At 41.7% G+C, this 27,060-nt stretch overlaps 1 protein-coding gene across 1 annotated transcript; it reads left to right on the top strand.

The window, feature by feature from the left end:
* The first annotated feature begins 10,901 nt into the window (after positions 1 to 10,901).
* Positions 10,902 to 26,852, top strand: THBS1 (thrombospondin 1). Its single transcript, XM_038138886.1, has 22 exons — positions 10,902 to 11,049; positions 11,212 to 11,306; positions 12,031 to 12,608; positions 13,093 to 13,168; positions 13,416 to 13,612; positions 13,774 to 13,899; positions 15,433 to 15,526; positions 15,931 to 16,104; positions 16,476 to 16,652; positions 16,956 to 17,129; positions 17,305 to 17,432; positions 17,551 to 17,703; positions 18,200 to 18,418; positions 18,917 to 19,024; positions 19,411 to 19,570; positions 19,965 to 20,083; positions 21,754 to 21,988; positions 22,381 to 22,608; positions 22,794 to 23,065; positions 23,527 to 23,624; positions 23,735 to 23,874; positions 24,506 to 26,852. Exons 2-22 carry the CDS (start codon positions 11,237 to 11,239, stop codon positions 24,511 to 24,513), a joined length of 3,534 nt encoding a protein of 1,177 aa, XP_037994814.1. The 5' UTR covers positions 10,902 to 11,049; positions 11,212 to 11,236; the 3' UTR covers positions 24,514 to 26,852.
* Positions 26,853 to 27,060: the final 208 nt, after the last annotated feature.

Genomic DNA, 27,060 nt, shown 5'->3' with positions numbered 1-27,060 from the left:
ATAATTGTTATTTTCCTTTCCTTTTTCCCTTCCAGGTTCAATTTTTTCACTTCCTACTTGACTCTACAGTTACTCATCTTTATGTGGAAACCTCTGTGGTTTTGTTGCTAGACAAGTTCACATTTTAATAATTGCTTATGCAGAATTATACAAGCTGGGAAGGCAAAGAGTCAAGAACAAAACCAACATTCCACAACAGGGTGAGCTTCCAACTGTAGAAATAACAATGGTAATTAAAAAGGAGTTTTGCAATTATAAAATTGTTTTAGCTATAAAAAGGAAATAAATGAAAATACTCATGGTGTCACTAACGTCCTTGCATAATGAAACAACTACAAGCTAGTGTCCTTAAAGCATCATTTACAGGAGAAAGAAATAAGCCAACAAATTCTAAAAGCAGTTGGATTACCATACATTAGCTAGCATTCCCGCCACAAACATATCAATACATGTATTCTAAACTCTCTCAGAAGTTCCCTTTGGTGGCTAGAATTGATATGCCAACTAAAAACCCCATTATCTTTAAAAACATACTTTCTTTTTTTTACTATATACATACTTTTTTATGTATTCAGTTTTAAAGTCCTCTTTAACCTATTAATATACTAGTATCTTGTTTATATATGAAGAAGTTCAAGACATAGAATGTCTCTTATGAATGAAGAAAACTTGTGCTTCCTCTCCATCAAAACATGATGTGGCTACCAATATTCCCCTTATTGAGTATGTTCTTAAAGAAGAACAAGAGTGTTTTGACTGATACGTGAAAAATATGTGGATCATAATGCAGTCAACAGCAGCTAGCTCATTCAGGGCTAGGTCCCAAAATCATGGTCATAACTGGGACAGCAACCTCTGACTACTGGTACATTCCAATCTGTTAAAGCTAACCCTTTCTCACAACCTTATGGTCACGCATGTTGGAGTGCAGAAAACCATGCAGAATGTCCTGTTTCCAGTTTAAGTTCATATACTTAGATGCTTGCCTCCAAAATCATGACCTGCGCTGCCTGGAGAATTTCTCCACAAACGCCCCATTCCTTAACGTATTATAGGCAATGGGGATTGGATTTATGCTTTTTTTTCTTTTTTCCCCTTCAGCCTACATGGGCTACCTGACCTCAAATAACACCTTCCAACAAAAAAAAAAAGGAAGTTGCCTACTTTTTCATGCCAATCCACATACCACATTCCACTGTCTTTTTAGTTTCTAACTCTTGAAAGCTCTGATTAAACATATCTTCCTACTTGTTCGTAGAATGGCTATTTTGTGTGGGGTATCACTGACTCAGAAATAAAACCTCAAACACAAAGCAACATAGAGTGATTTATTCAGCAACACAGGGGCAAGTTTCTAGTATATGATGAACTGAAAAGCTGCATGCAGAGTTATGAACTCCAGAAATTAAACATCTACATCTTCCTGATTTTTTGTGGATTTTTGTCTGAAAGCAAAAATACTGTTTATCTCTCCCTGAGGATATATACATCATTAAATGCAACATGTGTATACTTTATCCGCTTATGTTTCTACAAGTGAACTGGAGGCTGTACTTTTTCCTGGCTTGTGATATTTGTCATACTCTGAAACATGTTCTAGCAGTTTCAGTTTTCTTGCACCTGTATGTTGAATACTATCCTATCTTTAGCGTGATAAAATAATTGTTCAGAGCTACAAAGCCAGCATTTGTTTTTTTAAGGCCACTTTATCATATGGAGCATGTTTGTAGGCAGAGCCATACATACACTGAAATTCACAGTTTCTCAGAGATAAACTTCATAAAATTTGAGAGTTGTTTCACAATCAGTAATTTAGCAATGAAAGAGAAAAGCATAAAGATAGAATCCACAGTGTCCAGAAAGGACAGGTACTTTGGATTAAGAATGGTATCATTTAAATCTGTACATGCCTGAGAATGTGTGCAAAGATACTGGATGTGCACAATTGCATGCAGCAGTCAACAATCTAAAGGAGATTCTGCATTGATGAATTGCACTTTAAATGAGTACATTTGGCACCACTCTGCACTGGGAAACTACAGGTAGTTAAAAATTTCTGAGAGAAAATTGCAGCTGGTATCCTCAAATCTTTAATTTTATCAACAAAAAAATGTTAGGCTGCCAATGTGAGGCAGTACAGTGCTTTGTCTACCTGTTGAAGAAAAGACTGAGAACAAAGATTCAGTGTTTGTCTAAATGAACAATGGAGATAGTCTTGCATTAACTCTACTCAGAGACTGAGCCAGCTAGACATGCCCAGCTGTGGTACAGAGACGCGGCCGGTTAGTGCTGTGCCGGGGCTAATAAGCATAGCTGCAAAGCTGTATATTTTACTTCAGACCTGTTGCCAAGACATAAGATAGTATGTGCTCCTAGATACAGACACTCAAATTACATTCCAGCTTATGCCTTGTTTATGCCTTGGCTTGATGTTTTCAGATAGGTTCCTCTGGATAAAATTTTCCAAATGGCCTTCAAGTTGGACGCCTTTACCATTGCAGGAAACAGACATTCTTAGGAAGCAAATCATTTACATTTGGCCAATACATCCAAGGCTGTTCTGCAGGGACACCAATTTTGGACTGGCAGTTTTTAAAAATCTTGCTGTCAAGGCCTTCCTTCATGCCTCTGTTTTCCACCCCTGTAATTGAATAATATAAGTCTACAAATATTTAAAGAATATTCTTGAGTACTTCTGCAATAAATGCTCTAATACTGACAGTAATCTCCAAGACTTGCTGGCTTGTTCTGTGCAGTTATGTCAGATTCTTGGTCTCCACTTACCTTAGTAAACTTGGCTAAAACCATGTTAAGATGCAAACTGCTCTACCTTATAAACAGTTTTGTACACAAAAAACTAAGTTGAAATTCATCACAGTGAAGACCAGCTCCTGTATATACGGACAATAAATTAAATACAATGCAGAAATAACTGGCTAGACAACAAAAAACATTGACAGGACTGAAGGCCTGTATTAAACCACAGCAGGCAGTATAAAAATTAATGATATGACACTTTGCAAAACTAAAATTCAAGGAAAGAAAGAGGAGATCACTGTCATGCCAGTACATACCACCAGAAATATTCTATACGTAAGAGACTAAATTTTTCCCTAAGTCCTATTAGGGCTTTAGATGGAGAAATGCATTGCATAAGAGTTTTTATAACCATGCTTTTCAAAAAAGCTAAAGAAAAGCTGGAAAAAGTCCAAAGTGGAGATGAAGAGGTTCAGAAAATATGAACTATGAAGAGAGATTGAAGAAATTGCTTTGTTTAGTCTAGAAGACTGAGGAAAAACATGATAGGAGGCTTTCATGTGTGCAAGACTGCTTGTAAGGGATAGCAACCAATCTCTATGCCTCCTGAAGGAAGGATAAGTAGAAATCAGAGTCATTTCCAATACAGAAAACCGTGAAAGCAGCTCTACAAGAAGAGAGGTGTAAGCAAGCTGCATGGGGAAGCTGTGGAACTAAATTGAACCAAAGGTTTACAAAAACAGGTTGGGCAATTGGAAATGGTCTGCTGCACTTGAGCATCTTGAAGCTCTCTTCTCTCTAATACTCAAAGGTATTATAAGGTCTCCTTGGAGCCTTCTCTTCTCCAGGATGAGCATTCCAACTCTCAGCCTATTTACACAGGAGAGGTGCTCCAGCCCTCACATCTTCTTCATGGCCCACCTCTGGGCTTGCTCCATCAAGTCTACTTATGGTGGAAGTCCCAGAGCTGGATGCAGTATTTGGTGGGGTCTCACAAGGGCCTAGCAGACAAAGAAACTCCTCCCTCCACCTGCTGACCATGTTTCTTTTGATGCAGCCCGGGACGTGATTGGCTCTCTGGGTTGCAAGCGCACATTGCTGGGTCATGCTGAGCTTCTCAACCATCAACACCCCCAAGTCCTTCTCCTCAGGGTTACTTTCAATCTGTCCTCTGCCCAACCTGTATTCATGCTTGGGATTGCCCTAAAACTGGTGCAGGACCTTGCACTTGGCCTTGTTGAACTTCATGAGGCTGCATAGGCCAACCTCCCAAGTTTGTCAAGATCCCTCCGAGTGGCATCCCAATTTGGGTTGTCTTTCTTTACTCAGATGCCAATCTTCATAGGACCTGGAAGAACTTCCTTTAAAATGCTGCTCCTCTGCTGAATTTATGTTTGACTGTGCTTGAAAACAGTTTTAAAGGTATCTGGGGGCTAGGAAGAGAGCAATTTGTTACACAGACATATCCAAACAGACACATAGCATAATCACAGATGTCTCATCTCCTTACAAAATCTGGCCAAAAAAATCTGACCCAATTAAATCATAGAATAAATTTTGAAATAATTTTGATGTATACATTCTCAGTTCCTAGGAACTATTTTCGCTGACATGTTTGTTAGGTTGAAGTGTTTGCTAACGAAGTGAGGCTATTAAAAGAAGGCTGTACAGGCTACTCCTAGGCTGTAACTTCAAGGCCCATGTGTCCCACAGTAATTTTCTAGAGAACTTTCTAATACTAAGTGAAAGTATGCCTAGGCTGAACTGCTGCAGAGCTCTGCTTGTGTTTTCATTCTATTTTGCAGGCCAAGTCTGGAGCCTCAAAAGGGCCATAAGAACTATTCCTCAGTAAAGACCAAAATATTTGATGTCCCTAATATTACTGGAGCTGTCAGACTGTCCTATTTCAGGTATTATAAGAGGTTTTATTTCAGAGAATGGCAAGGTGTCTGGGTAGTGGAAAATATTAGTTTAATTTTTTCAGAGGAAAGAGGGAGGTATGTGCTACACATCAGACTTCTTCAATCCTGCATGACTCTCTCCAGAACTGCTTAGTCCACTCCATGTGCTGTGCAACTTGGCAATGCTACAGTATCAAGCAAACTGCTAAGACAACTTTCTCCAAATTTCCTCCCATTCCCAACAGTTAAAGTAATTAAAGTAACACAATTTGGGAGACAACTGTAATTGATATAGATATAATGGTATATGTGATTTGAATTTAGAAAGCATGAGTCACAGCAGGCTGCACTTCTGCCATGGATTAACCCAGCAGGAACCCTAACACCACACAACACTCACTACCCCCATCAGTGGGATGGGATAGAGAAGCAAAAGAAAAACAATTATAAAATCTGTGGGTTAAGATGAACCCTAAAAGGACAGAAAAAGAAAGGAAAAATAATAACAACAATACTGCTATGTTTTATTACTGTTATGAGAATTGAAATGTACAGTGATGCCCAATATAATTGCTCACCACTCACTGACCCATGCCCAGCCAGTTTCCGAGCAGTGAGACACCACTGCCATGCCAATTCCCCAATTTTATCGTACAGCATGATGCCGCATAGTATGGAGCATTCCCCTGGCCAGTTAGTGTCGGCTGTCCTGGCTGTATCCCTTTCCAGCTTCTTGTGCCCCCACAGACTACTCACTGGTAGAGTGGGGTGAGAAGCTGAAAAGTCCTTGGCTCAATATAAATACTACCTTAGCAACAACTAAAACAGCAGTGTGTTATCAACGTTATTCTCATCCTAATTCCAAAACACAGCGCTGTACCAGCTAATAGGAAGAAAATTAACTCTATCCTGGAGAAAAATCAGGATAACTTCTAATAAAAACATGTAAGAACCAGATTCTGAAGAATTTTTGACTTTGCATAAGCAGGTCAGCAGGGCTAATGATGTATCTAAAATCTACAGGAATGGGAAAGGTTTTGTAGTATTCAACACAACTATTATGACCTCTGGGATAAAGAAAAGGCTAGACATGATATGTACCCATACTTTCTATGTACTTTTCACCTCATGTACATATGTGGCTTGCAGTTCCACTTAGTAGCAGACTGCTTGGGAGTTTCAGCTGGGGCGTGTCAAGGATTCTTAGTCATAAATTTCATAGATCATTTTATTTGCTCAAAATAATCTCTTGGCAAGACATCTTACTTCCCTGCCCCCAAGGCACTGTTTGCAATAAAAGCCTGAAAATAACTATACCAGGCAATTTTGTTATTCAGTCTCCTTCTTCAACATGAAATTGAATCTCTCCCAGTCTGTATTCTTCCTAATGTGCTGCTGCATCAAACTGTGCAGAAACTTGTGCAGAATAAGGGAATGACTAAATGCTAGTATTCTTCATTTTACAGCTCAGTTGTGAAGTTCATCCTTTGCCTACTCTTGTTCACTCTAGGCCAAGTTCATAAGAGAGACTGTAATATATAGACAGATTGCACTAACAGTTTTTGTGCAATTAAAAAAAAAAAAGCAGAGATATCACACATATTGTGATAACACAGAGAGGAAATTGGAAATTACCAACCAGGCTTTCTATTTTATATTTCTCTGTCCCTTCTAGACACTCTATTTTAAGCAACTGGCCTTTAAGAAACTCCAGGCACACCACTTCCTAGCACAAAGTTAATCTTCCCTCTCATGAGCACATTACTGTTTATTCATCAATTCTCTTAGTTATTTTAAACACATATCTTTCAAGTTGTGTAATGACAGAACAGTCCTGTTTTAATATACAAGTTATTTGTTTTTTCTACCACATGACTGCCAGCAACACCCAGCTCTGTATTGCACAGATCTTTCAATGCCTTTTTTCCTGATGATTGGAAGATATTATGCAATATAAAGTAATTAACAGCATTTTTAAGAGTGTTCTATCGGATCTGCAAATAATTGATTGCTTCTGCCTAATTAAAAGAAGGAAAGAAGAGGGTAAAGATTTGTATATGATAGGTTATTTTGCTCAAGTGAGGTTTCATGTTGTGGCAAAACGCGTATGTTCTGTCTTGTGCATAATCAATCCTGCCTGATTGTGTAATATGAAGTTAATGGAGACAGGAGATGTTCTGATAGGTGAACAAAAAGTTAAATCTCTTTTTCACTTTATCTGTGATTTTGTTATGAGGAATATAAGCTCTGCAGCTGCCTGTTTACAACTCACAAAAACACACTGGGACACAGATTGCTAACGGTTGTAAATGAACAGCTTTCTTTCACTTCAGAGGATCAAAGGTCCCAGTATATAAATGTACAAACATGTACTTATGGTCACCTCTGCTGAATAAAACATCTGAAAACCCAGGTCCACAAGTATGTCCACAAGAATTCTAATGAAAACCAAGGAAACTCTACCATATGCTTGAATTTGAATACATGCTCTAATGATTCACTGACTAGAAATACTTCACTGAGGCAGAGACTAGATGCCTATATCTACAGTTACTTTTCTTCTGTTACTTACAAAGGAAGTACATGAAAAAGCCTTTTGATACAGAATACTTGGGTTTTCCTCTTTATGCCTTCACAGACAAAAGAAACCAACTTGTTTTTAGTGTCAGAAATAGAGTTCAGGGGTATTTTTTGGTTCATGATGCAAATTGTAAATATTTTTTTAAAAGAAATGCTTTCTCCTTCTAGGGAAAAAAAAAAGGCTAAAAATTTCTGAATGTCTTCACTTTTTCTGATGAAAAAAGTGCTACTGGCATTACATTGGTACAAAAGTGTATGCAACCCTGCAAGAAAATTTTATCACTCAGTTAATCCCTTTAAAGTATATTCTTCTCTTCAAATTGTAGTACATTTTGCAAACCCCCAGATCTGACTCTTAGTAAACAAATGTGCTGCACACCCACTATAATTTAGAAGAAATTAAAACATTTCTGTTTTTTAAGAGGTAAGGGCTCAGCTCAATAGCTCAAGGAGTTAGCTATCAGTTAATCAGACATTGCAATTCCCACACTTTTTTTGGTATGGGAAAAGGTCTAATTTTGATGGAAGAACTTCAAAAATAAAAAATGCCCAATCTGCCTTGTGCATGCAGGCAGATTACAGCTGTGATTAGCACACAGAATATGCCTGCAAAAAAAAAGAACACCGATAAGCAATATATTCTTGACAAGACCATACGCACCAAAGTATTTTTTTACTCCAAATTATGGAGAATGACCCTTTCACAGACATGGCACAGATTTGCCAAACAGCAATGTCCTGGATTCCACCCTAGAGGGGAAGGTTTACGACCTGTATTAAATCCACACTCCTCCAACAGGTATCTACCTCCCTTTGGTAGGCAACCATTAGCTTCCTTACAGTCAGGACAATAAACATCAACAGAGGGTAGCCCACAGAAAGTCATAAATGGTGAGATCCTTCTCATCTGACTTTAGCCACTGTCCTAGTTTCAGCCAGCACAGGGTTAATTTTTTTTCAATAGCCAGAAGGAGGGGTGGCCAGGCCCTAATCTTATTCAATACCATCTCACATCAATTTCCAGGGACTGGATTCCCTTCAGGAGAAATTGTGGTGGGCAAAAGGCTCCAGTATTGCTTTACTTTCCCTCTGACATGGGCAGGTACACCTCCCACTAGACCAAGTTGCTCAGATCCGCATCCAGCCTGGCCTTACAGAGATGAAATAAAGAATTTCATCCTAGTAGCTAATCTAATGGGAGGGCATTACCCCTTTTCCTATCCCTACATGCCCTTGTAAAAAGTTCCTCTCCAGCTCTCCTGTAGGCTCCCTTCAGGTAGTGAAAGGCCACAATAAAGTAAATCCACAGCCATCTACAGGTAACAATCCCAATTTTTAAGCCTTTCCCTGTGGGAGAGGAGGTCCATCCCTCTCATCAACTTGGCGGCCCTCCTCTGGAGTCACTCCAGCAGCTCCATGTCCTTCCTGTGCTGGCAGCCAGAGCTGATGCAGCTCGGCCACTGGGGTCTGAGCAGAGCATTGGGGCAGAATCCTCTCCCTGGCCCTGCTGCCCACGCTGCTCTGGATGCAGCCCAGGGCACGTTTGGCTCTCTGGGCAGGGAATGCCCATGGCTGGGTCATGTCCAGCCTCTCACCCACCAGCACCCCCAAGCCCCTCTCAGCAGGGTTGCTCCCAACCTGTTTACCCCCAGCCTGTGCTGATACCACAGGTTGCCTGACCTGGGTGCAGCACCCTGCACTTGGCCTTGTTTAATCTTGAGAGATTTCCATGGACTGGTTCCTGAGCTTGTCCCAGTCCAACTGGATGGTATTCCATCCTTCAGGTGTGTCAACTCTGCCACTCAGCTTGGTGTCATCTGCAAACTTGATGATCCCCTTCACCTATGTAAGTGAGAAAGACATTAAATAGAACTGGTCCCAGTACAGATCCCTGAGGGACTCAGGTCCATCAGGACTCTGAGCCCTTAACCACCACGCACTGGATGTGACCATCCAACCAATTCCTTATCCAGCAAACAGTTAACAGATAAGCTGTTCTTTTTTGTACCACCATACTTACAAAAGTTAAATACTCTGTGATATATGATACTGCATTCACTATGCTCTTCAGCTTTATGCTGGGAATACTGATTGCAAGAAGGGAAAAAAAATCATCTCAACTAGCACAAAATGTTTAACCTATCCAGGTTAGAGGAGTCCATGTATCTTGCATTCTCTCTCTCTCTTGCTAATTTTTTTGGGTTTTTTTTTTACTGACACAGCTCTCATCATCACCATCATTTCTCTTCTGTCTCAGTTCTTTATTTTGAGATGGTTGATTTTTTGTCTATGAATCACTGTACAGAGAAGAGGCCTACTTCAGATGGTATACTGTATCTTCTAAGTTAAAAGGGCAGAAATTAATTTTGGCTTTGCCCTGATATACACAATTCTGCAGCTATCTCATTCTTTGGGTCAAGAATTTCCCAGAGCATTTCCTAGAATAATCCGTAGTGCAGTAATTCCTCCTCATACATTAGCCAGCCTAATTGTCCGATGCATTTTACACTGTTCAGAGTCCAACTCAGTCACTGCTCACTCCAATTTTCCCTCACCACACACGCAATTGCCTGACTAGGTCCTTCTCGTTCACTGACACTCCACTTTCCATTGGAGCACATGCCAAGCATACAAAGGCAAGGAATGCAGAGGAATTAACCATTTTTGGAATTTGATTACTTCAAAGCTGTTTCACACGCTCAAGTCACTTTTAGTCGTTCAGAATATGACATGATGTAAGGAATCTACCTTTTAACCTTTACATTTCCTGTTACCTGGAATTCATATTACGTGGGAAATTCTTAGCTGAAGTAGTGCTAGTCATTTTGTTCATTAAACAAAGCTGCTATGAGAGAGTCTCAGCTGCACTACAGCGATAGTCATTTCATTCCTAAGTCCAAGTTGTTTGAGGGTCATCCCCACACACTCTTCCTCAGTGACAAGGAGTGGAAAGGAGACAGCAGGTCCCTGCTGCTGCAGCCTGCCGTCCTCTGTGCTCTGCCCCCACAGAGCCCGGCTCTCCCAAGGCTGGGCAGGAAGGGAGAGCTAAGGAGAATTCACGTTATTCCCCTTTTGTGAACCCAGTGTCCTGCGTGCTGTGTATTGGAACCAGTGGGCAGGCAGAGAAGGTCTCATTAAGTGAATTGCGTTAATTAAGCGGAGGATGCTTTCACCAGCGCTCAGGACAGCCGGAGGCAGTGGCGTCTGGGCGCACCTCTCCTCCAGGGCCCCGCCAGGTGCCGGCGGCGGGACGCGCCCTCAGCGCCCCCCCTGCGGCCGGGGCCGGAGAGCAGGGCCGGGCCGCCAAGCGGGCGGCGGGACAGGCGGGAGCGGGTGCCAGGCAGGGTTCACGGCCGGCGGAGGGAACGAGGGCTCCCGGCGGCCTCGCCGCGGCTCCCGCTGCCGGCGGGGAAGGCGATGGGAGCCGGGCTGCGCGCGGGAGGCCCCGAGGGACCAGCGCCCCCTCGCGGCGCGGCAGCGGCTCCGCGTCCGCCCGCTCCCCCGGCCCGCGGGGCGCGTCCGCCCCCGCCCCCCGGCCCCTGCGGAAAGTTGTCCCTGGCCCCGGAGCCACCCGGCTCCCGCCTCCCGCTTCCTGCCCCGCCGCCGCCGATTGGCCCGCCGTGCGCCCAGGAATGCGAGCCATCCCTTTATAGCCGGGCGCGGCGGCCGGCGCCCGCAGAGTCCCGGCAGCGCCGCTACAGCTGCCCGCCGCTGCTCGCCCTGCCGCGCCGGGACAGTCGGGGCCGCCCGCGGATATTGGTCACCGGTAGCCAGAGGCCGGCGCTGACCGCCCGGATCGCTCTTCCCGCAGGTAAGTGCTGAAGCGGCTCCCGCCGCGCTCGCTGTCCCGTCCCAGGGCGGCCCGGGACACCTGCACCGTCCCCGCTGCGCACCTCCCTGCCGGCGGGAGCCTCGCTGGCGCCGGCCGTGGGTGCGACGGCAGCGCGGTGACCTTCCTCGTGTGTGTCCCCAGGCTGGTTCACAGACGGACCTTTGCCATGGGGCCGGCGGCTGCTCTCTGCCTCCTTCTCCTCGTGCTCGGCGGCTCAGAGACCAAGCGCACTGCAGGTAAGGCCAGTGCTGTGCTGGTACCGGGGCAAAAATAAAAAACTTTGGCATCTGTGTAGGCAGATGAAGTTGTTTGTGCTCGGTGGCAAAGAGGTCCAAAGCTCTCAATGAACAAAAACGTTTTAAGCTGAGCATCAGCTAGTTGGGAATAGGAAACTTCTCTCTGGTGTGGAATTTGCATAGTCTTCAGAAACAGGAGCGCAGAGTCTCCAAAACTCGAGCATGTAGCTTGTCTACCTCTGTGTGGAGCAGAGGAAGGGAGGAACATGATGTAGGAACTACCTGAAGAAGGAATGGGGTAGCAGGCTGCCGTCTTGGTGACACAGAGAAGCTGCTACTGTGCTGCTGTCACTCAGCTAGATTATGCAAACTCATTTTGACATGTCCTAGCATAGGAATATTGCAGACTGGGCTTTGCTGTCTATTTCTGTGCTGCTAGAGTGTAATGAGGTGCCAGAATGGCTGCTACCTTTGTGTGTCAGTCAGCGGGTACCTGGCACTCCTGTGCTGACTGGCTCCTGTACAAGAATGCACATGTACTGCTGCACAGCAGCTCCTGGGGGGACTGCTGCACCATCAGAGCTACTGTCTGTGCTCTGATGTGAGGCACTGTGCCTTGCACTATGTGCACCAGGAGCCAAAATGTTGAGTAATCCTGGGAGATTTGCACCTACTCAGCCTCTTGTCCTTTTCTCATGATGCTTGTCCTGATCTCCCTCTGCAGAGTCCAGGAACGATGATAACAGCGTCTTCGATCTCTTTGAGCTCATTGGCTTCATGCGGAAGGGAGCCGGGCGCCGGGGCCCCGGGGTGTACCTGGTGAAGGGACCAGAATCCTCCAGCCCTGCTTATCGCATTGAAGATGCCAGTCGCATCCCTGCTGTCCCTGACTCGAAGTTCCAAGACTTATTAGATGCTATCCATGCTGAGAAGGGCTTCATTCTCCTGGCTACTCTCCGGCAAGCCAAGAAGAGCAGAGGCACACTGCTCTCTGTGGAACAGAAAGATGGCTCTGGTCATGTCTTCAGTCTAGTATCAAATGGCAAGGCAGGCTCCCTGGACCTGAGCCTCTCTGTTGATGGCAAGCAGCAGTTAGTGTCAGTAGAGGATGTCTTGCTAGCTACAGGACATTGGAAGAATATCACCCTGTTTGTGCAGGAGGACCGAGCTCAGCTCTATGTGGGGTGTGAGAAAATGGAGAACGCTGAATTGGACATCCCCATCCAGAATATCTTCACTAGGGACCTCGCCAGCAGTGCCAGGCTCCGTATTGCCAAAGGGGGAGTCAATGACAACTTCCAGGTAAGACTTTCACTTACGTTTTTGCCTAGAATTTTCAGTCATCTGTTTTGAAGGTGCATTACCTACTCAACGAGCCTAAACAGCAACAAATTGCTCTAAATCTGTTAAACTTTACTAGTGGAGTTTGAAGGGTAAAGCATTAGATTTGCAGGATAGAACTTTCTGCAGCAGTAAGAAGGAACTGAAGCTTCCAGACAGGTAGATGCAGCTTCATTGCTCAGCTTCTTATATGAGATTCAGAAATGCATGGGTTTTTTCCTTCCTGCCTGGAGAGTCGCCAAGTCCTTATGCTCAAGGATAAGACTGTTAGGAAGCAGGGCTGGTTTTCATTAAGGAGAATAGAGCAATATGTTTCACTTTTCTGTCTGTCTGTCATGAAATTGCTCTCTAAGATCTCGCATGACCTTCAGTCTCTCCAAGTGCAAGTGGTACGTCTTTCCCTTGCAGTTGCTGCAAGTAGCTGTAATTCTTCCTCTGTCCACAGGGTCTGCTGCAGAATGTGCGGTTTGTGTTTGGAACAACTCTGGAAACTATCCTGCGGAACAAAGGCTGCTCCAGCTGTAAGTTTATAATCTTCTGAGTCCAATGACCTATTAAAAATAAGATTTCTCGTTGCGTTAAAAAGACAAGTTGAAACAGAACTCAAAAGTATGCTGACATGCAAATCCACGTTGCATAAGAAATAAGATTATATTTCTGCAGGCACCCTAATGAATCTGGTGGCAGCTGTTTAGCAGGTGTTAGCCTGGAATGATAAATGTATGTGGTATAAAACGCATTTACTTCACATTTGTTTTTTTCTCTTAGCCACTAGTGCAATCATTACTTTGGACAACCCCATCAATGGTTCCAGCCCAGCTATCCGCACTAATTACATTGGCCATAAAACTAAGGACATCCAAGCAGTCTGTGGATTTTCCTGTGATGAACTAACAAATATGTTTGTGGAACTGCAAGGGCTACGTTCCATGGTTACAACACTTCAAGACAGAGTTCGAAAAGTGGTAAGTGATGGTCAGCTTCATGGTACCTTTCATTAACTTATTAATTATAACCTGACTTTTGAGAGCCTGTGTAAACAGCAAAATATTTACTTTGGCTTTTGTGAAAAAGGGTATTTCTGTATTAAATCCTAATTATCTTCTTTTTGCTTTTCACCCCCAAGACTGAAGAAAATGAAATCATTGCCAAAGTAGTCCAGATCACTCCTGGAGCGTGCATTCATAATGGAGTCTTGCACAAAAATAAAGAGGAGTGGACTATTGACAGCTGCACTGAATGTACTTGCCAGGTAAGATTCCTCACATTCACAAATCACCTGAATATAAACTCATAAGCTGGAATTAACAGATATTTCTAAACTGCATTGTTTGTTAGAAAGAGTGAATCATACAGAGAACTGAGCATACTAGAGAAGCCATAGACTTACTCAATTTATTTCATTCTACTAGATCTCTGCTATAAAGGCAGCTTCCATACCTAATCTCAACCGCAGTATTCTAGAAAATTATATGAAACTCTGGAATTATATGTATCACTCTGATACAGCCATTAACGGTTTTAGTTCCTTAATTTGGTGAATGCCTGTATTCTTTACATAAGTCCATTATTAAACTAAAAGTCAGTATCAACACAACAAATGTATAGTACTATCAGCTTTTCTAGATCTACCTTCTGTCCTCACTGAACCTCCTGCTGACTTAGTAGAAAAAGACATTCTAGTACTCATTAAAGGCACTTAAACTTGTAGTGTTTTTCTTTATCTAGAAAATGCTTGTAGGTATGTCCTATTAGCTTTTACAGATTATAGGGAACAGCAATCCCTTTTGGATTTCAGTTTAGCTGTTTAAATCCCTGGATCACCTGGCAAGATACTTAAGCTTTGTGTTTCACTTCTGCTGAATGTTGTAAACATACACAAAACATACAGTTTCAGAATTCCTTTAAATTATTTGATTGTTCCATTTAAATATACCTTAGCAAAAGCATTTTGGGGTACCAGTCTACCAAAGAGTGGGTTAATAAGCGTGCCACACTTTAGAAACTAAAAGTCAAGTATTTGTATATGTGCAATACAAGGCAACTCAAATTCTGTGTGTGCTTCTTTAGCTCGCTGTGTCTTTTGTCTTGTAGTCAGCAAATGGTACTGTGACTTTTGCATTTGCCTTGTTCCTACCAACCTGTTTACTCAATGTTAGCTGTAATTGCCTTAATCTAGTAATTTGCTTGAGGAGATTAAAATAGTAATCGTGAAAGCAATTCTGACCAAGCTGCTACCTTCAATAGGCAAAACTACAGACTGCCCTTTAGCTCTTATTGAGATTGGGGGTGGGTGTTCTTACCCTGCCTGTTTGGCTTACAGATCAAAAACCTCTAATTATAAGTTATAGATTGCACGGCACTTGCCAGAGTCCACTAAACTCATTTTACCTTTACCATATAATCAGCTTAAATCCATATTAACTGAAAAGAAAGTTGGCTTCTCATTTTTCTTTCATTTCTTTGAAATCTGACTTTGGGTATCACATAATAGTCATTTACTTGAGCCAGCATCTGCTAGCTACTACTGATAAACTTCTGCAGAACCAAAATATTTCTGCTTTTGACTAAAAAATAATGGGTGAGAATGGAAACTAGATGAAGTTTGGCTGAAAATATCTGGGACTACCCCTTGGGTTGTATTTTAGCTCTAAATACAAGGGTCTCTGCTTTAGATATGCTACTGAGTCTTAAAGTTCTGCAGAAAAGGTCCCTATTATTTACCCAGACTCCAGACACTGTTTATGTTCTGCTTGGTAACTGTAATTCTCACGACTCTTTACAGAACTCTGCCACTATATGCCGGAAAGTGTCCTGTCCTCTCATGCCTTGTTCCAATGCCACTGTGCCTGATGGGGAGTGCTGCCCTCGGTGCTGGCGTAAGTACTTAATGCTTTCACAGTCCTGTAGCAGTTGGCCACATCCAACTAGACCCATGCTGCTCTGCAGTATACCAGAACTGGATATCCAAGGGTAACCTTGTATTTCTGAAGTAAGTTAAGGTGATGTGTCTTTGAGGCTGATCATTTATGTGATCCATGTTCATATATTTTCTACAATATGCAAAATACTGAAATGTTTTCATGGCCTTTATCTTACACAAGATAATGTTTTCATGGCCTTTATCTTGCACAATGAGTTCATGGCCTTTATCTTACACAAAGAAGGAAGATGCATGTGACTTCTGAGGACAGTTGTGTCCTTTTTTGCGGAGAGAGGGGTGGGAGGAAGGATATGGAAAAGCATCTCCTGGAGTCTTACTCAGAGCTGTATTCCTCTGCAGCTAGCGACTACGCAGACGATGGATGGTCTCCTTGGTCTGAATGGACCTCATGTTCTGTGACCTGTGGTAATGGGATCCAGCAGAGAGGCCGTTCCTGTGACAGTCTCAATAACCGCTGTGAAGGCTCCTCTGTACAGACTCGGACTTGCCACCTTCAGGAGTGCGATAAGAGATGTAAGTACTTAATCTGCTCATGCTGGTAGTAGAACAGAGGCTGCTTTTATTGGCTGAATGTTAAAAGCACGGATTACCATGTAGCTCTGCCACTGGCATGGATCCTTGGCGTCTAGCTTTAAGGACTTGTATTAACGAGGTAGAGGGGAGCAGATAGTTAATGCAGTAAACAGGCATGTTTGGGCACTGCTCCCAGGATGAAATGTGATGCCAGTTTAGGGATGAAATTTCCCTAGTTACAAAACTTGATCTTTGGCAGTCAGGAGGCTACCCATTACACATGGAGTTTTTGGTTCTGATACTGGCTATGTCCTTGGTGCTGTACAGCTGAAGTCTTCAGAAATTATGAATAACAGAAATCTCTCTTGTAGTTAAACAGGATGGTGGCTGGAGTCACTGGTCCCCGTGGTCATCATGTTCTGTCACTTGTGGCACGGGCATCATTACTAGAATTCGTCTTTGCAACTCTCCAGTACCACAGCTGAATGGCAAACCTTGTGAGGGTGAAGCAAGAGAAAACAAAGCCTGCCAGAAAGATCCTTGCCCAAGTAAGTGTGTCCTGGTGGTAACTAATTAATAGCTTAAATAGTGAACATCCTGAGTAGTTACTAAGTAAGCTTGTTCTAGTATTCTTCTCTCTTTAAACTTAGAGGTGGGCTATGTAAACCCTCACAGGTTAGTTTCAGGTGAAACTATTTTTATGCCTCTTCCATGGAGTCCATTAATTCTGTCATTTATGTCAGAACAATGTCTGAACTGCTCTCCCTACAAAAGTAAAGTCCTTAGTCAGGTAGAAACTAGTTGTAGCACTGAATCTAAAGCTATACATGTTTTCTCTCTTCTCCCTTTAGTTAATGGCAACTGGGGACCATGGTCTCCATGGGATGCTTGCACGGTGACATGTGGAGGAGGACTTCAGAAGCGAAGCCGTCTCTGCAATAATCCCGAGCCTCAGTATGGTGGGAAGACTTGTGTAGGTGAAGCTAGAGGGACTCAGGTCTGCAACAAACAGGACTGTCCGATTGGTGAGTGTCCATTTGCCCATAAACATCTGAAGGTTCTTGATAATCTTGAAAATACCTGTGTAAAGTCTGCAAACCTCAAGTGATAGAATTTCAGACCAGGATATCGGCCAAATACAGCACTGTAGCAGCATGGTAAAGCGTCCTTTATCATAACATTTCCTCACTTGTTTCACAGATGGGTGTCTGTCTAATCCCTGCTTTGCGGGGGCTACCTGCACCAGTGCCCCTGATGGTTCCTGGAAGTGTGGTGCCTGTCCTGCTGGCTACCACGGTGATGGTATTCACTGCCAAGATATTGATGAGGTAAGAAGACTGTAGTTTTCCTCCTTCAAAGGGAACGAAAGAAAACGGGAAGGGAGGACAGAATCACTGTTTTATAATGCTAACTGTTGTTCTCCTTTATCTCAAACTCGTATTTCAGTGCAAAGAGGTTCCTGATGCCTGCTTTGTGTTCAATGGAGTGCACAGATGTGAGAATACTGAACCTGGGTACAACTGTCTGCCCTGCCCACCACGTTTCACTGGAACACAGCCATTTGGCCGCAGTGTTGAGGATGCCATGAGTAACAAACAGGTATTGTCAATTTGAGAATTGTTCTGGGTTACGAAATCTCACAAAGTTTCTAAAAAACAGGAAACACCTATGTGTTCTAGGCATAAAAAGACTTGGAGCATTTAATAAAACACCATCTTCTGTGATTCAGAACAGAAGAAGCATTAACCAATTTCTTTTGAAGATCAAAATGAGTTTTAAATATCATTGTTCTCCTCAGCCATGGAGGGTTCAGAGATTACACATAATTTTAGGAGTAACTCAGGAGTAAATCAGTATTCATTAATGATACAAAAGTATGTGCCTCATATCTTAGTGTTTGGTTCCATTTGATAATACATAAGGTTTGAACAAGAAAAAGAATTAGTGCTAAGACTGGTACTGGAGTTGAGGACCAGAAGAAAGCCATATATGAGGCCTTTTTTTGCCTGATTGATTAGTATGTATTTGAATCTTTGGGGCAAAATGAGGGATAAAAAATGTTTTCAGTGGGTTTAATTTCTGTGTGGTCTTCTAGGTCTGCAAGCCACGTAATCCGTGCACAGATGGAACACATGACTGCAACAAGAATGCTAAATGCAATTACCTTGGCCACTTTAGTGACCCCATGTATCGCTGTGAATGTAAACCAGGCTATGCTGGCAATGGCATAATCTGTGGAGAAGATACTGACTTGGATGGATGGCCAAATGAGAACCTGGTTTGTGTTGCCAATGCTACTTACCACTGTAAAAAAGTAAGTTTATCCTCTTTTACCATCTGCCATTCTAACAGCCTAAGCTATTAAGCTATGCTCTCTGCAAATAACCTTCTAGGGATAGAGGAGGTGTAGGGATACCACTGTCAAGGCATAGCTGGGAGACTCTTGCTGTTGCTGTATTGCTTTATATATTCTTGTGATATGGGAAAAAATGAAGCCTGATTGTTGTAAATGTTCTAGGAAGATTTTAGTTTAGGCCATACGTATATCAGCTTTGTTCTGATAGCACTCTCCAAGGGAAGAGCAGCAGGGTAAGATTCTCAAAAGCAACCCAATTTTTGTTTTAAAAACTATTTAACTCTGGCTTTCTAAGACTTATCACTGTAATGACCAGCTCTAAATTGAGAGAATTACAGTAAGGTTACTCCTACCTGATTGAGGTGTTACAATTTAGCCTAATTAGATTTTACCTGCTCAAATCCATATTGTAATATTACCAGGAGTGAACATCCCTGTGTACTTCTTTCTTTGTAGGATAATTGCCCTAATCTGCCTAACTCAGGGCAGGAAGACTATGATAAGGATGGGATTGGTGATGCCTGTGACAGTGATGATGATGATGATGGCATTCCTGATGACCGGGTAAGAAACAGAAAAGAACAGCCTTTGAGAATGTGGCTTTCCCATTCCCCTTCCCAAAGCTGGGGTCTAGCTTCTAACCTTAATCTTAAGAGAGGACCAGAGGAAATTGCTGGCACTGACAGCTATCCTAGAAACCTTAGATATGCATAACTGTGTAGACAAACTTTCTGCAGCTGTTTGAGCTTTGGAAGTGAATTTTCGGTTTTCAATCAGCCATTCATACACTCATGCCAGTCCAAGAGGGTGTTTTGAGATAGTAGCATCTGAGTTTTAACTGTTTCCCCACTTTTCATTTCTTCTTTCATATTGCAATACAAGCATTAGCAGAATCTGGTTAAAGCTTTAATTTGATTCATTTTAAAACTTGACTTTTCTCATTTTTGCAGGACAACTGTCCATTCATCTACAACCCACAGCAGTATGACTACGACAGGGATGATGTTGGTGACCGCTGTGACAATTGTCCCTACAATCACAACCCTGATCAAACTGACACTGACAACAATGGAGAAGGAGATGCATGTGCAATTGATATTGATGGAGATGGTAGGTGGCCTCTGATCACTCCTTTAGATGGTTTTCTAATCAGCCATAAATCGAATGAACACAATGTGATCCTGATTTCCTACCAAATTTCATCCCTGAATGCACAGAAGTTCCCTTGTGGTGGTTTCAGGACATTTCAAGGCTGCTGAAGGAACAGTTAGGGCTAATGGAAATTCACTTTGGAATATGTACATTTTGGCACAGTTCAATTCTAGCTCCACTCTCACAAGGCAATAGGAGCAGAAGTCTGTGGCAGAGCTAGTGATGAGTCACATTTCAAAGCTTTCAAATGCTGCTCAAAATGCTTTAAAAAAGGTATCAAGAAGTGTGTGGTGGCTTTATACAGTCCTTCGCGGTATTTAGATGTCTGATTTTCATTCATGAACTTTTACAGGGGTGCTTAATGAAAGGGACAACTGCCAATATGTCTACAATGTAGACCAAAGGGATACAGACTTGGATGGTGTTGGAGATCAGTGTGATAACTGTCCACTGGAACACAACCCTGACCAGGTAAGGGACTTGAATTATATATAAGTAGGGGACTGGTGTGCTGGAAAATACAGCATGTTGTGTGTTGTAGAAAATAATTGAACTGGTTACACCTGAAATTTGACTTGTCACAAATCATTCTTACTACTTTCCCATTTGGTGCCTTTATCAAATAACATGCCCTCAGAGTTTGAACAGCTGCTAGGTATTTTCTGAAAAGTAGCTGTATGAAGATCTGTGAGACTACTGCATGTGCTTGTCACCTAAACATTTCATAGGTTTGTCAGTTGTGGTGATCCTCACAGTGAGAATATGAAATACTTTGGGAACATTGTGTAAAATGTGGGTGGTGGAACTACTCTCTTCATAGCCTGTAGTGCTGTGTTCACTTAGACACCAAGCTGTTCTTTAAACTTTGTCCCTAAGCTTGAAGCCAACTGCATTTCAGAAGATAACTTTTCTAGCAGTAAGTAGAAGGCAGCACAATTTGCTTTTCTCTAAGAAAAAGGCATATTCTGACACTTGTAAAATTCACCTTCATAAAAATCCAGGGGTATCCAGACTCTCAGGCAACTTACTGATTCAAAAACTGAAGGCAGAAGTAGATTAAACCCGTGACATCCTGTCAGTTAAAAAACTAAGTTTAATAGCTTCAGGAATGTTTGAAGGGTTAGAAAAGCAGTTGCAAATCAGTGGAATGTAGTGTAGTGTGGCCATGTAGCCTAAAAGCAGTGTTACTTGAAGGATTTAAACACATAATATAAAATGTCTTCGTCATTGTCACTTGCTTTACTACTTCCCACTTGAGGGAGTGAATGGCCTGAAGATCCTTTGAGGCAGCTGCTTTCAGGAAGATCCTTTCTTTTGTGACTTTGAAATTTTAATATAAGACTCTAATGGCTTTCCAAACACTATCCTAATCAAGTTCTAGAAGTGGAGATATTAGATTTCAAGTGCCAGAATTAGTAGCGAATCCAACAGTGTATGGATGGTATGCCTTGTGTCTACACCAGAGTCACCCACCTATGTTCACAAGACTTCTAGGCTAAATGTGAGGCAGCCTCAGGGATGATGGGATTGTTTTTCTTAGTTCAGGAGCTGATTATGCAAATGACTGGCTAAAATATGTGATCAGCAAGCACACTAGTTAGTTAATGCAGTCTGTCACCACCATGGGAACAATTGTCTTGACTGATGAATCAGGGGGCATGAAGAGCATTTATGATAGAGAAAATTAAGTTGTGGTGTAGAGGATGTAACACCAAGCATTGGTAGGCTGTTTTAATGTTACAGTCTCTACTGCCTAAGTACAGAGTAGTCTAACACAGATTTGGCCCTTGAAACCACATTGCTGCCAGGGAAGGTAGGAGATAAAGCACCCTGCATCCAGTAGGGTAGACTAGTGACAGAAGAGGCATGTGGCAAAGGCACAAGATAGCTGATGATCACACTGCTTTCTGATGCTGTGAATTCAAATTAAAACCAGAACAAGACTAAAGTAGCATAAAACCAGTTAGCACAGGCTGTTTTAAGTGTGTATTAATTCACCCACTATATCCATCTTAGCTCTTGATAAGCAAGCAGAAATCCCAATTAATTCTATGCATTAAGACTCCTTTTTCAGAGACTCCTATCTCAGCCTTCTTTAAGTGGCTTTTTAAAATGTCTTTGGTTTTTTTCTCCTCTGATAGGAAGACACCGATTCTGATCGCATAGGTGATCAGTGTGACAACAACCAGGACATAGATGAAGATGGTCATCAAAATAACCTTGATAACTGCCCCTATGTGCCCAATGCCAATCAAGCTGACCATGACAAGGATGGAAAAGGTGATGCCTGTGACCATGATGATGACAATGATGGTATCCCTGATGACAAAGACAACTGCAGATTGGTTGCCAACCCAGATCAAGCTGATTCTGATGGTAAGAAAACCAGTATCATAATGACATTTTAAGAGTTTCTTCCAATAGTTTGATGCTATTTTGTTCACACAATTTAATGTTGGACAAAACTAAGTAACAAAAAAACAGAATGTCTGTACCAGAAAAAAACAAAAAAACAAAAAAAACCCAGAATGTTATAGTGCTTCTCAGGAGTAAAGATCAATGTAAATATGACCACATATCCAACTTATTCCTAAGTCACTATCAGGCTGGAGTGAAAGGGCTTTTATACAGTAGCTGCTGTGGCTTCTGTCATGTGTCTGCCAAGTACCTGGGCAGTCAGAGATCTGCAATTCAGACTTCAACTCCCAAGCTGTATGACTCAGAAGCAGTCGTGGTAATAAAATAGTAAAATTACTTTTATTCTGCAGGTGATGGACGTGGAGATGCTTGCAAAGATGACTTTGACCAAGACAGTGTGCCAGACATTGATGATATCTGCCCTGAAAACGTGGAAATTAGTGAGACTGATTTCCGAAAATTTCAGATGATTCCCCTGGATCCCAAAGGAACATCCCAGAATGATCCAAACTGGGTTGTTCGTCACCAGGGTAAAGAACTGGTTCAGACAGTCAACTGTGACCCTGGCCTTGCAGTCGGTAAGGGGAAAAATTTAACAGGCACTGTTGTTTGGGGTGGTTTGATTTGTTTGTTTAGTGGGGGTGAGGGGTGGTTTTGTTTTTATTAGTTGAGGTGAGGAAGAGGACATAAGTAACTATTAAGGAGTTGTTTAAGAGTTGTAAAAAAGTAGCACCTAAAACTTTATTCTTTAATGTCCCCATAGGTTTTGATGAATTCAATGCCGTGGACTTCAGTGGTACCTTCTTTATCAATACAGAAAGGGATGATGATTATGCTGGCTTTGTATTTGGCTACCAATCTAGCAGTCGTTTCTATGTTGTCATGTGGAAGCAGATCACCCAGTCTTACTGGGACTCCACACCAACCAAAGCTCAAGGATATTCAGGTCTCTCTATCAAAGTTGTGAATTCCACCACTGGCCCAGGAGAACACCTTCGTAATGCTCTGTGGCACACAGGAAACACTCCTGGCCAGGTAAGAATGGCACTTACTACATGCTGAAGTACTCTTAATGTGATAACATGAGTACTCCAGTGTAATAAAATACTCTTCTGCATAAGGGAGGCTGTTCTTCCAGCAAATTAGACACTTAGAGGGGGCCTGCACATGCTGATCGTGTAGGTTTCTTGGCAAATACCAATAACTTCACAATTTTTCATAATCAAGTAAAATATTATATACAATTAACAGGATTGCTTGCTGCAGACAGACTTCCCAGCAGCAGTGAATCAATTGTTTGTGGAATTGTGTTGTAGCTTCCCATTTACATATTTTAAAAGTAAATATAAATGCAGTTGATTTCTATTATTTCTATCTTTAGGCTATTACAGAGCCTAATAACTTATTTGCAGCCTTTAATAATAAGGCACCTTCATGTCAAAATAGCTGGTGTTGTATGTCTGGCCTTTGGTTGATAAAAAAACATTCTTTCACAGGTGAGAACTTTGTGGCATGATCCTCGTCACATAGGCTGGAAAGACTTCACTGCATACAGATGGCGACTTAGCCATAGACCAAAGACCGGCTACATCAGGTGAGCATCACCCTTTTATCTGAAGTAAATATCCCAGGAAAAGGGGATGTCTGTGAAAATAAACATCACAGGACCTTGTCAAAGATGGCTGAGGTATCGTCTCTTTGTAGGGTTGTAATGTATGAAGGGAAGAAAATAATGGCAGACTCAGGACCAATCTATGATAAAACCTATGCTGGTGGTCGGCTAGGATTATTTGTCTTCTCTCAAGAAATGGTGTTCTTCTCAGACCTGAAATATGAATGCAGAGGTAAGGATGACATTGCATTTAACAGATCCTATATAAACGAATTGGTTCAAGAACATAAGATGTAAGAGCCAAGGGAAAATTGAACTCTGATCTTTCATGGTTCAGGTTCCAGTGAGTTTTGCAGGCAGGAACAGGACACCTTGATAAACTCCTCACAGTTAAAAATTTAAATATATAAAATCTAAGTATATTTCTATTGTGTTATTTCAAAGTATCAGAAATCCATGTTGAGTTCCAGAAATGAAATACATCTTGACTCTTTTTTAAGAGCTGATTAGAATGAATGAGCACATCTGACAAAATCTAAGGTAGAAATGCAGTATGTTGACTTTAGCAAGTAAAAAGCTGATTTGCTTAAAAGTATGCAAAGTAGAAGGTTGTCTGTATATTGCAGTCTTGAAGTTTAGTGGAGGTAAGTGCATACAACTAGTTCCAGCTGTCCTAGACTTCTGAAATTGTTACTTCATTTTGTAATTGTTACATAGATTAGATTATGAAGTCTAACTCAAGAAAGTACCTCATGGAAAGTACTTTCAGTTTTCTCTACAAATTACTCTGGGCTTAAATGACTTGGACATAATCATGCATAATACACAGAAATAATTAAATGTATATTTTTCTTTTTTCACAGATTCATAATCACAAGATTGTTGGATTCAGAGACTATTTAAAAATGCTGGTAATTGCACCTTTTGTAACGTTTAGCCTTACAAATCCTGGGACCATTATATTATTCCTTCCTTTCTTCTTTCTGCATAAATGTGGACTCGAAACACATGACCTGCCTCAAGAGAATGCTTTTGAGAGAATGGAAGTGAGAACATACTTGGTATCTGACCTCTGCTGAAGTGGAAGGAAACAAACGTGTCTTGCAAATGAGAATTATTGTCACTGAACAAGCACACTTCTTTCAGTAGGAAAGACATTTGTTTGCTGTTTATCACAGTGCAGTGTCACTGCCTCTCTAACTGGAGGTCCCATGGAGTAGCATTTTGTAAAAGAACATCTTTGGATGTGCTGTGGACTACTTAAACTGAAGACCTTTCATTGTGTGGGGGAGAGGGAGTTTGGGTGGGAGGGGAAACTCTAGGTCTTTCTTTATGGGGTTGAGAATTTTTTTAAGGAAGGCTGTGCTACTTTGGTTTACATCCATTTAACTTGGAGAAATTGTTTTCTATGTCATACCTTTCAGACAAAAACATAGCCTTACTCTGTTTGTGGTGAGCTAGATCAGCTGCTGTACTACACAGGACAAAACAGAGATCCTGAAACTGATTTCTGTCATGGCAGGAGGGAAAGAGGATAAAAACTGGTACACTGGATCACACCAGCTTTGGGAGAACTGGGATTTATGATTAGATTCTGTTTTTTCCTGATTTAGATGCTGGCCTTGCTTACCTTCAAATGTGTTCTTTCAGATATGGTGCCAGAAAGCACCACCATCTCAGCTAGCACTGTGCTGTCCTTCAGGAAACCAGCACATGCTTCACTTTTTATGGTTAAAGAGGCACAAAAATAATGTAATGAAAACATTCCTTTTCTACATGCCATAGATGTTTTAAACCCCTCGCTTCTTTAGAGGGGAGGAAAAGGGGCCTGTAGATAAAATTGTAAAATATTTATTTTTGCCTATTCTTGATGTTATAATGACTGAGGGATTATTGATTAAAACAACAAGAAATGCGTCAAGACTATCCACCTAATCATTGTTACAAGTCTTCATGACTGTAAGATTGTAAATACAGATTATTTATTGTCTCTGTTCTATACTGAAACTAGAGAGGGTTTAGTTGAGAAAAAAAAGTCTTGTCTGGAGCAGATAGCGGTGATGTATTTGTTACAAAGAGCAATTTTCCCATAAAGGCTTTGAGGCGCAAGGAAAAGTGAGGGTGTGGGCAATGGGATGTTTGTTTTTCTCAGTCTGAGCTCAATGTTGGCTTTTCCTTTCTTTGTGCAAGGCAGTTGATAGCCTGGCAGGCAACTGTTCTGCAGTGCTAAAATTCAAGTCCTTTTAGATAACAGCAGTTTCTGTCCCATCCATAGCACTAGAAGTGGGGGAATGCCATTCACCCTCTTAGCACTTCTCTAGTGCTGGGAAATGTCTGTGATGCTTTACCTCTGGTCAGTGGGCCTAAGGCAGAGCCAGGAGAGCTGCCCTGAGGAGATGCAGCAGGAGGCACGAGGACAGCCCTCAATAACCCTGATACGGGCTCTCTGGGCCACTGCATGCTCAGTTTGGAACTAGTGACATGCAGCTACAAAAGAAGGAATCCATCCCAGAGTAGACAATTTCAGGAGCTCCTTGCAAAAGAGGGAGAGGCCTTGATGTACATTAAAAGACTGTTTTCCCCAGCAGAAGGGGCAGCATCCTTATACCTATAATATTTCCTTGTCTTTTCAAGAAACGAAAAGAAATGAACATGGTGAAAGTTTTACGTACAAATATTACCTCAATGTTGTGTGACTGAGAAAAACCTTTGGAGCAAGCAGAGTTCAAATGTCTTAACAAACTTTAAGCTACTGTAGTACTAAAGTTAATGCTGTACATAGTAAAAATTTCTTTGCAGAAAATGTATTCCCAGAAAGGAAATGGCATTGGAAAAAAGAAGTCAAATACAATTTCTAATGTTGTATTATATTTTTTCCTGTCATCTTGTATACCATTGCTTGTATTTTTATAAATTATTTTTCTCATTGCCATTGTAATAGTTAATCACATAATTGTGTAGATAGGCTATTTAAATAATTTATCATGAAATGCTACCTGTAGAGTTAGTATTTCTATTTTTATAAAAAGTTTGCACACTGAAGATTTTTTTGCTTCCCTCCTCCCAATGTTTTTGCTAGCATAATTTTCTAAGAACATGCTTTTTTTGTAAACATTTTTAACCATTTTTCCATTCTAAAGTTGTGTAAGTTGTACAATAAAGCTTCTTACATACAAGAACAATAAACCACCAAGGACATTTATATTTATACCTTTGTGCTCTGGTTTTATTAATGTTTTGTAATACATCTCTGGATCACTCATGTTATTTGTGTCAAATTTGTCTTCCATGCAAGATTTTCTCTGCACTCTACATTACAACTATGCTGAGGGAGTGCACCTGAGCTGTTACCCTGCATGTAACCCCTGGCCCACCTGCAGGCACTGCTGCAGTCACAGCAAGGGCAGCTGGCACCTTT

This window comes from Motacilla alba, chromosome 5 (genome assembly GCF_015832195.1).
Source record: "Motacilla alba alba isolate MOTALB_02 chromosome 5, Motacilla_alba_V1.0_pri, whole genome shotgun sequence".
Lineage (NCBI taxonomy): Eukaryota > Metazoa > Chordata > Aves > Passeriformes > Motacillidae > Motacilla > Motacilla alba.
Note: the sequence above shows the minus strand (reverse complement) of the source record. Positions and strands in the feature narration are given on the sequence as shown.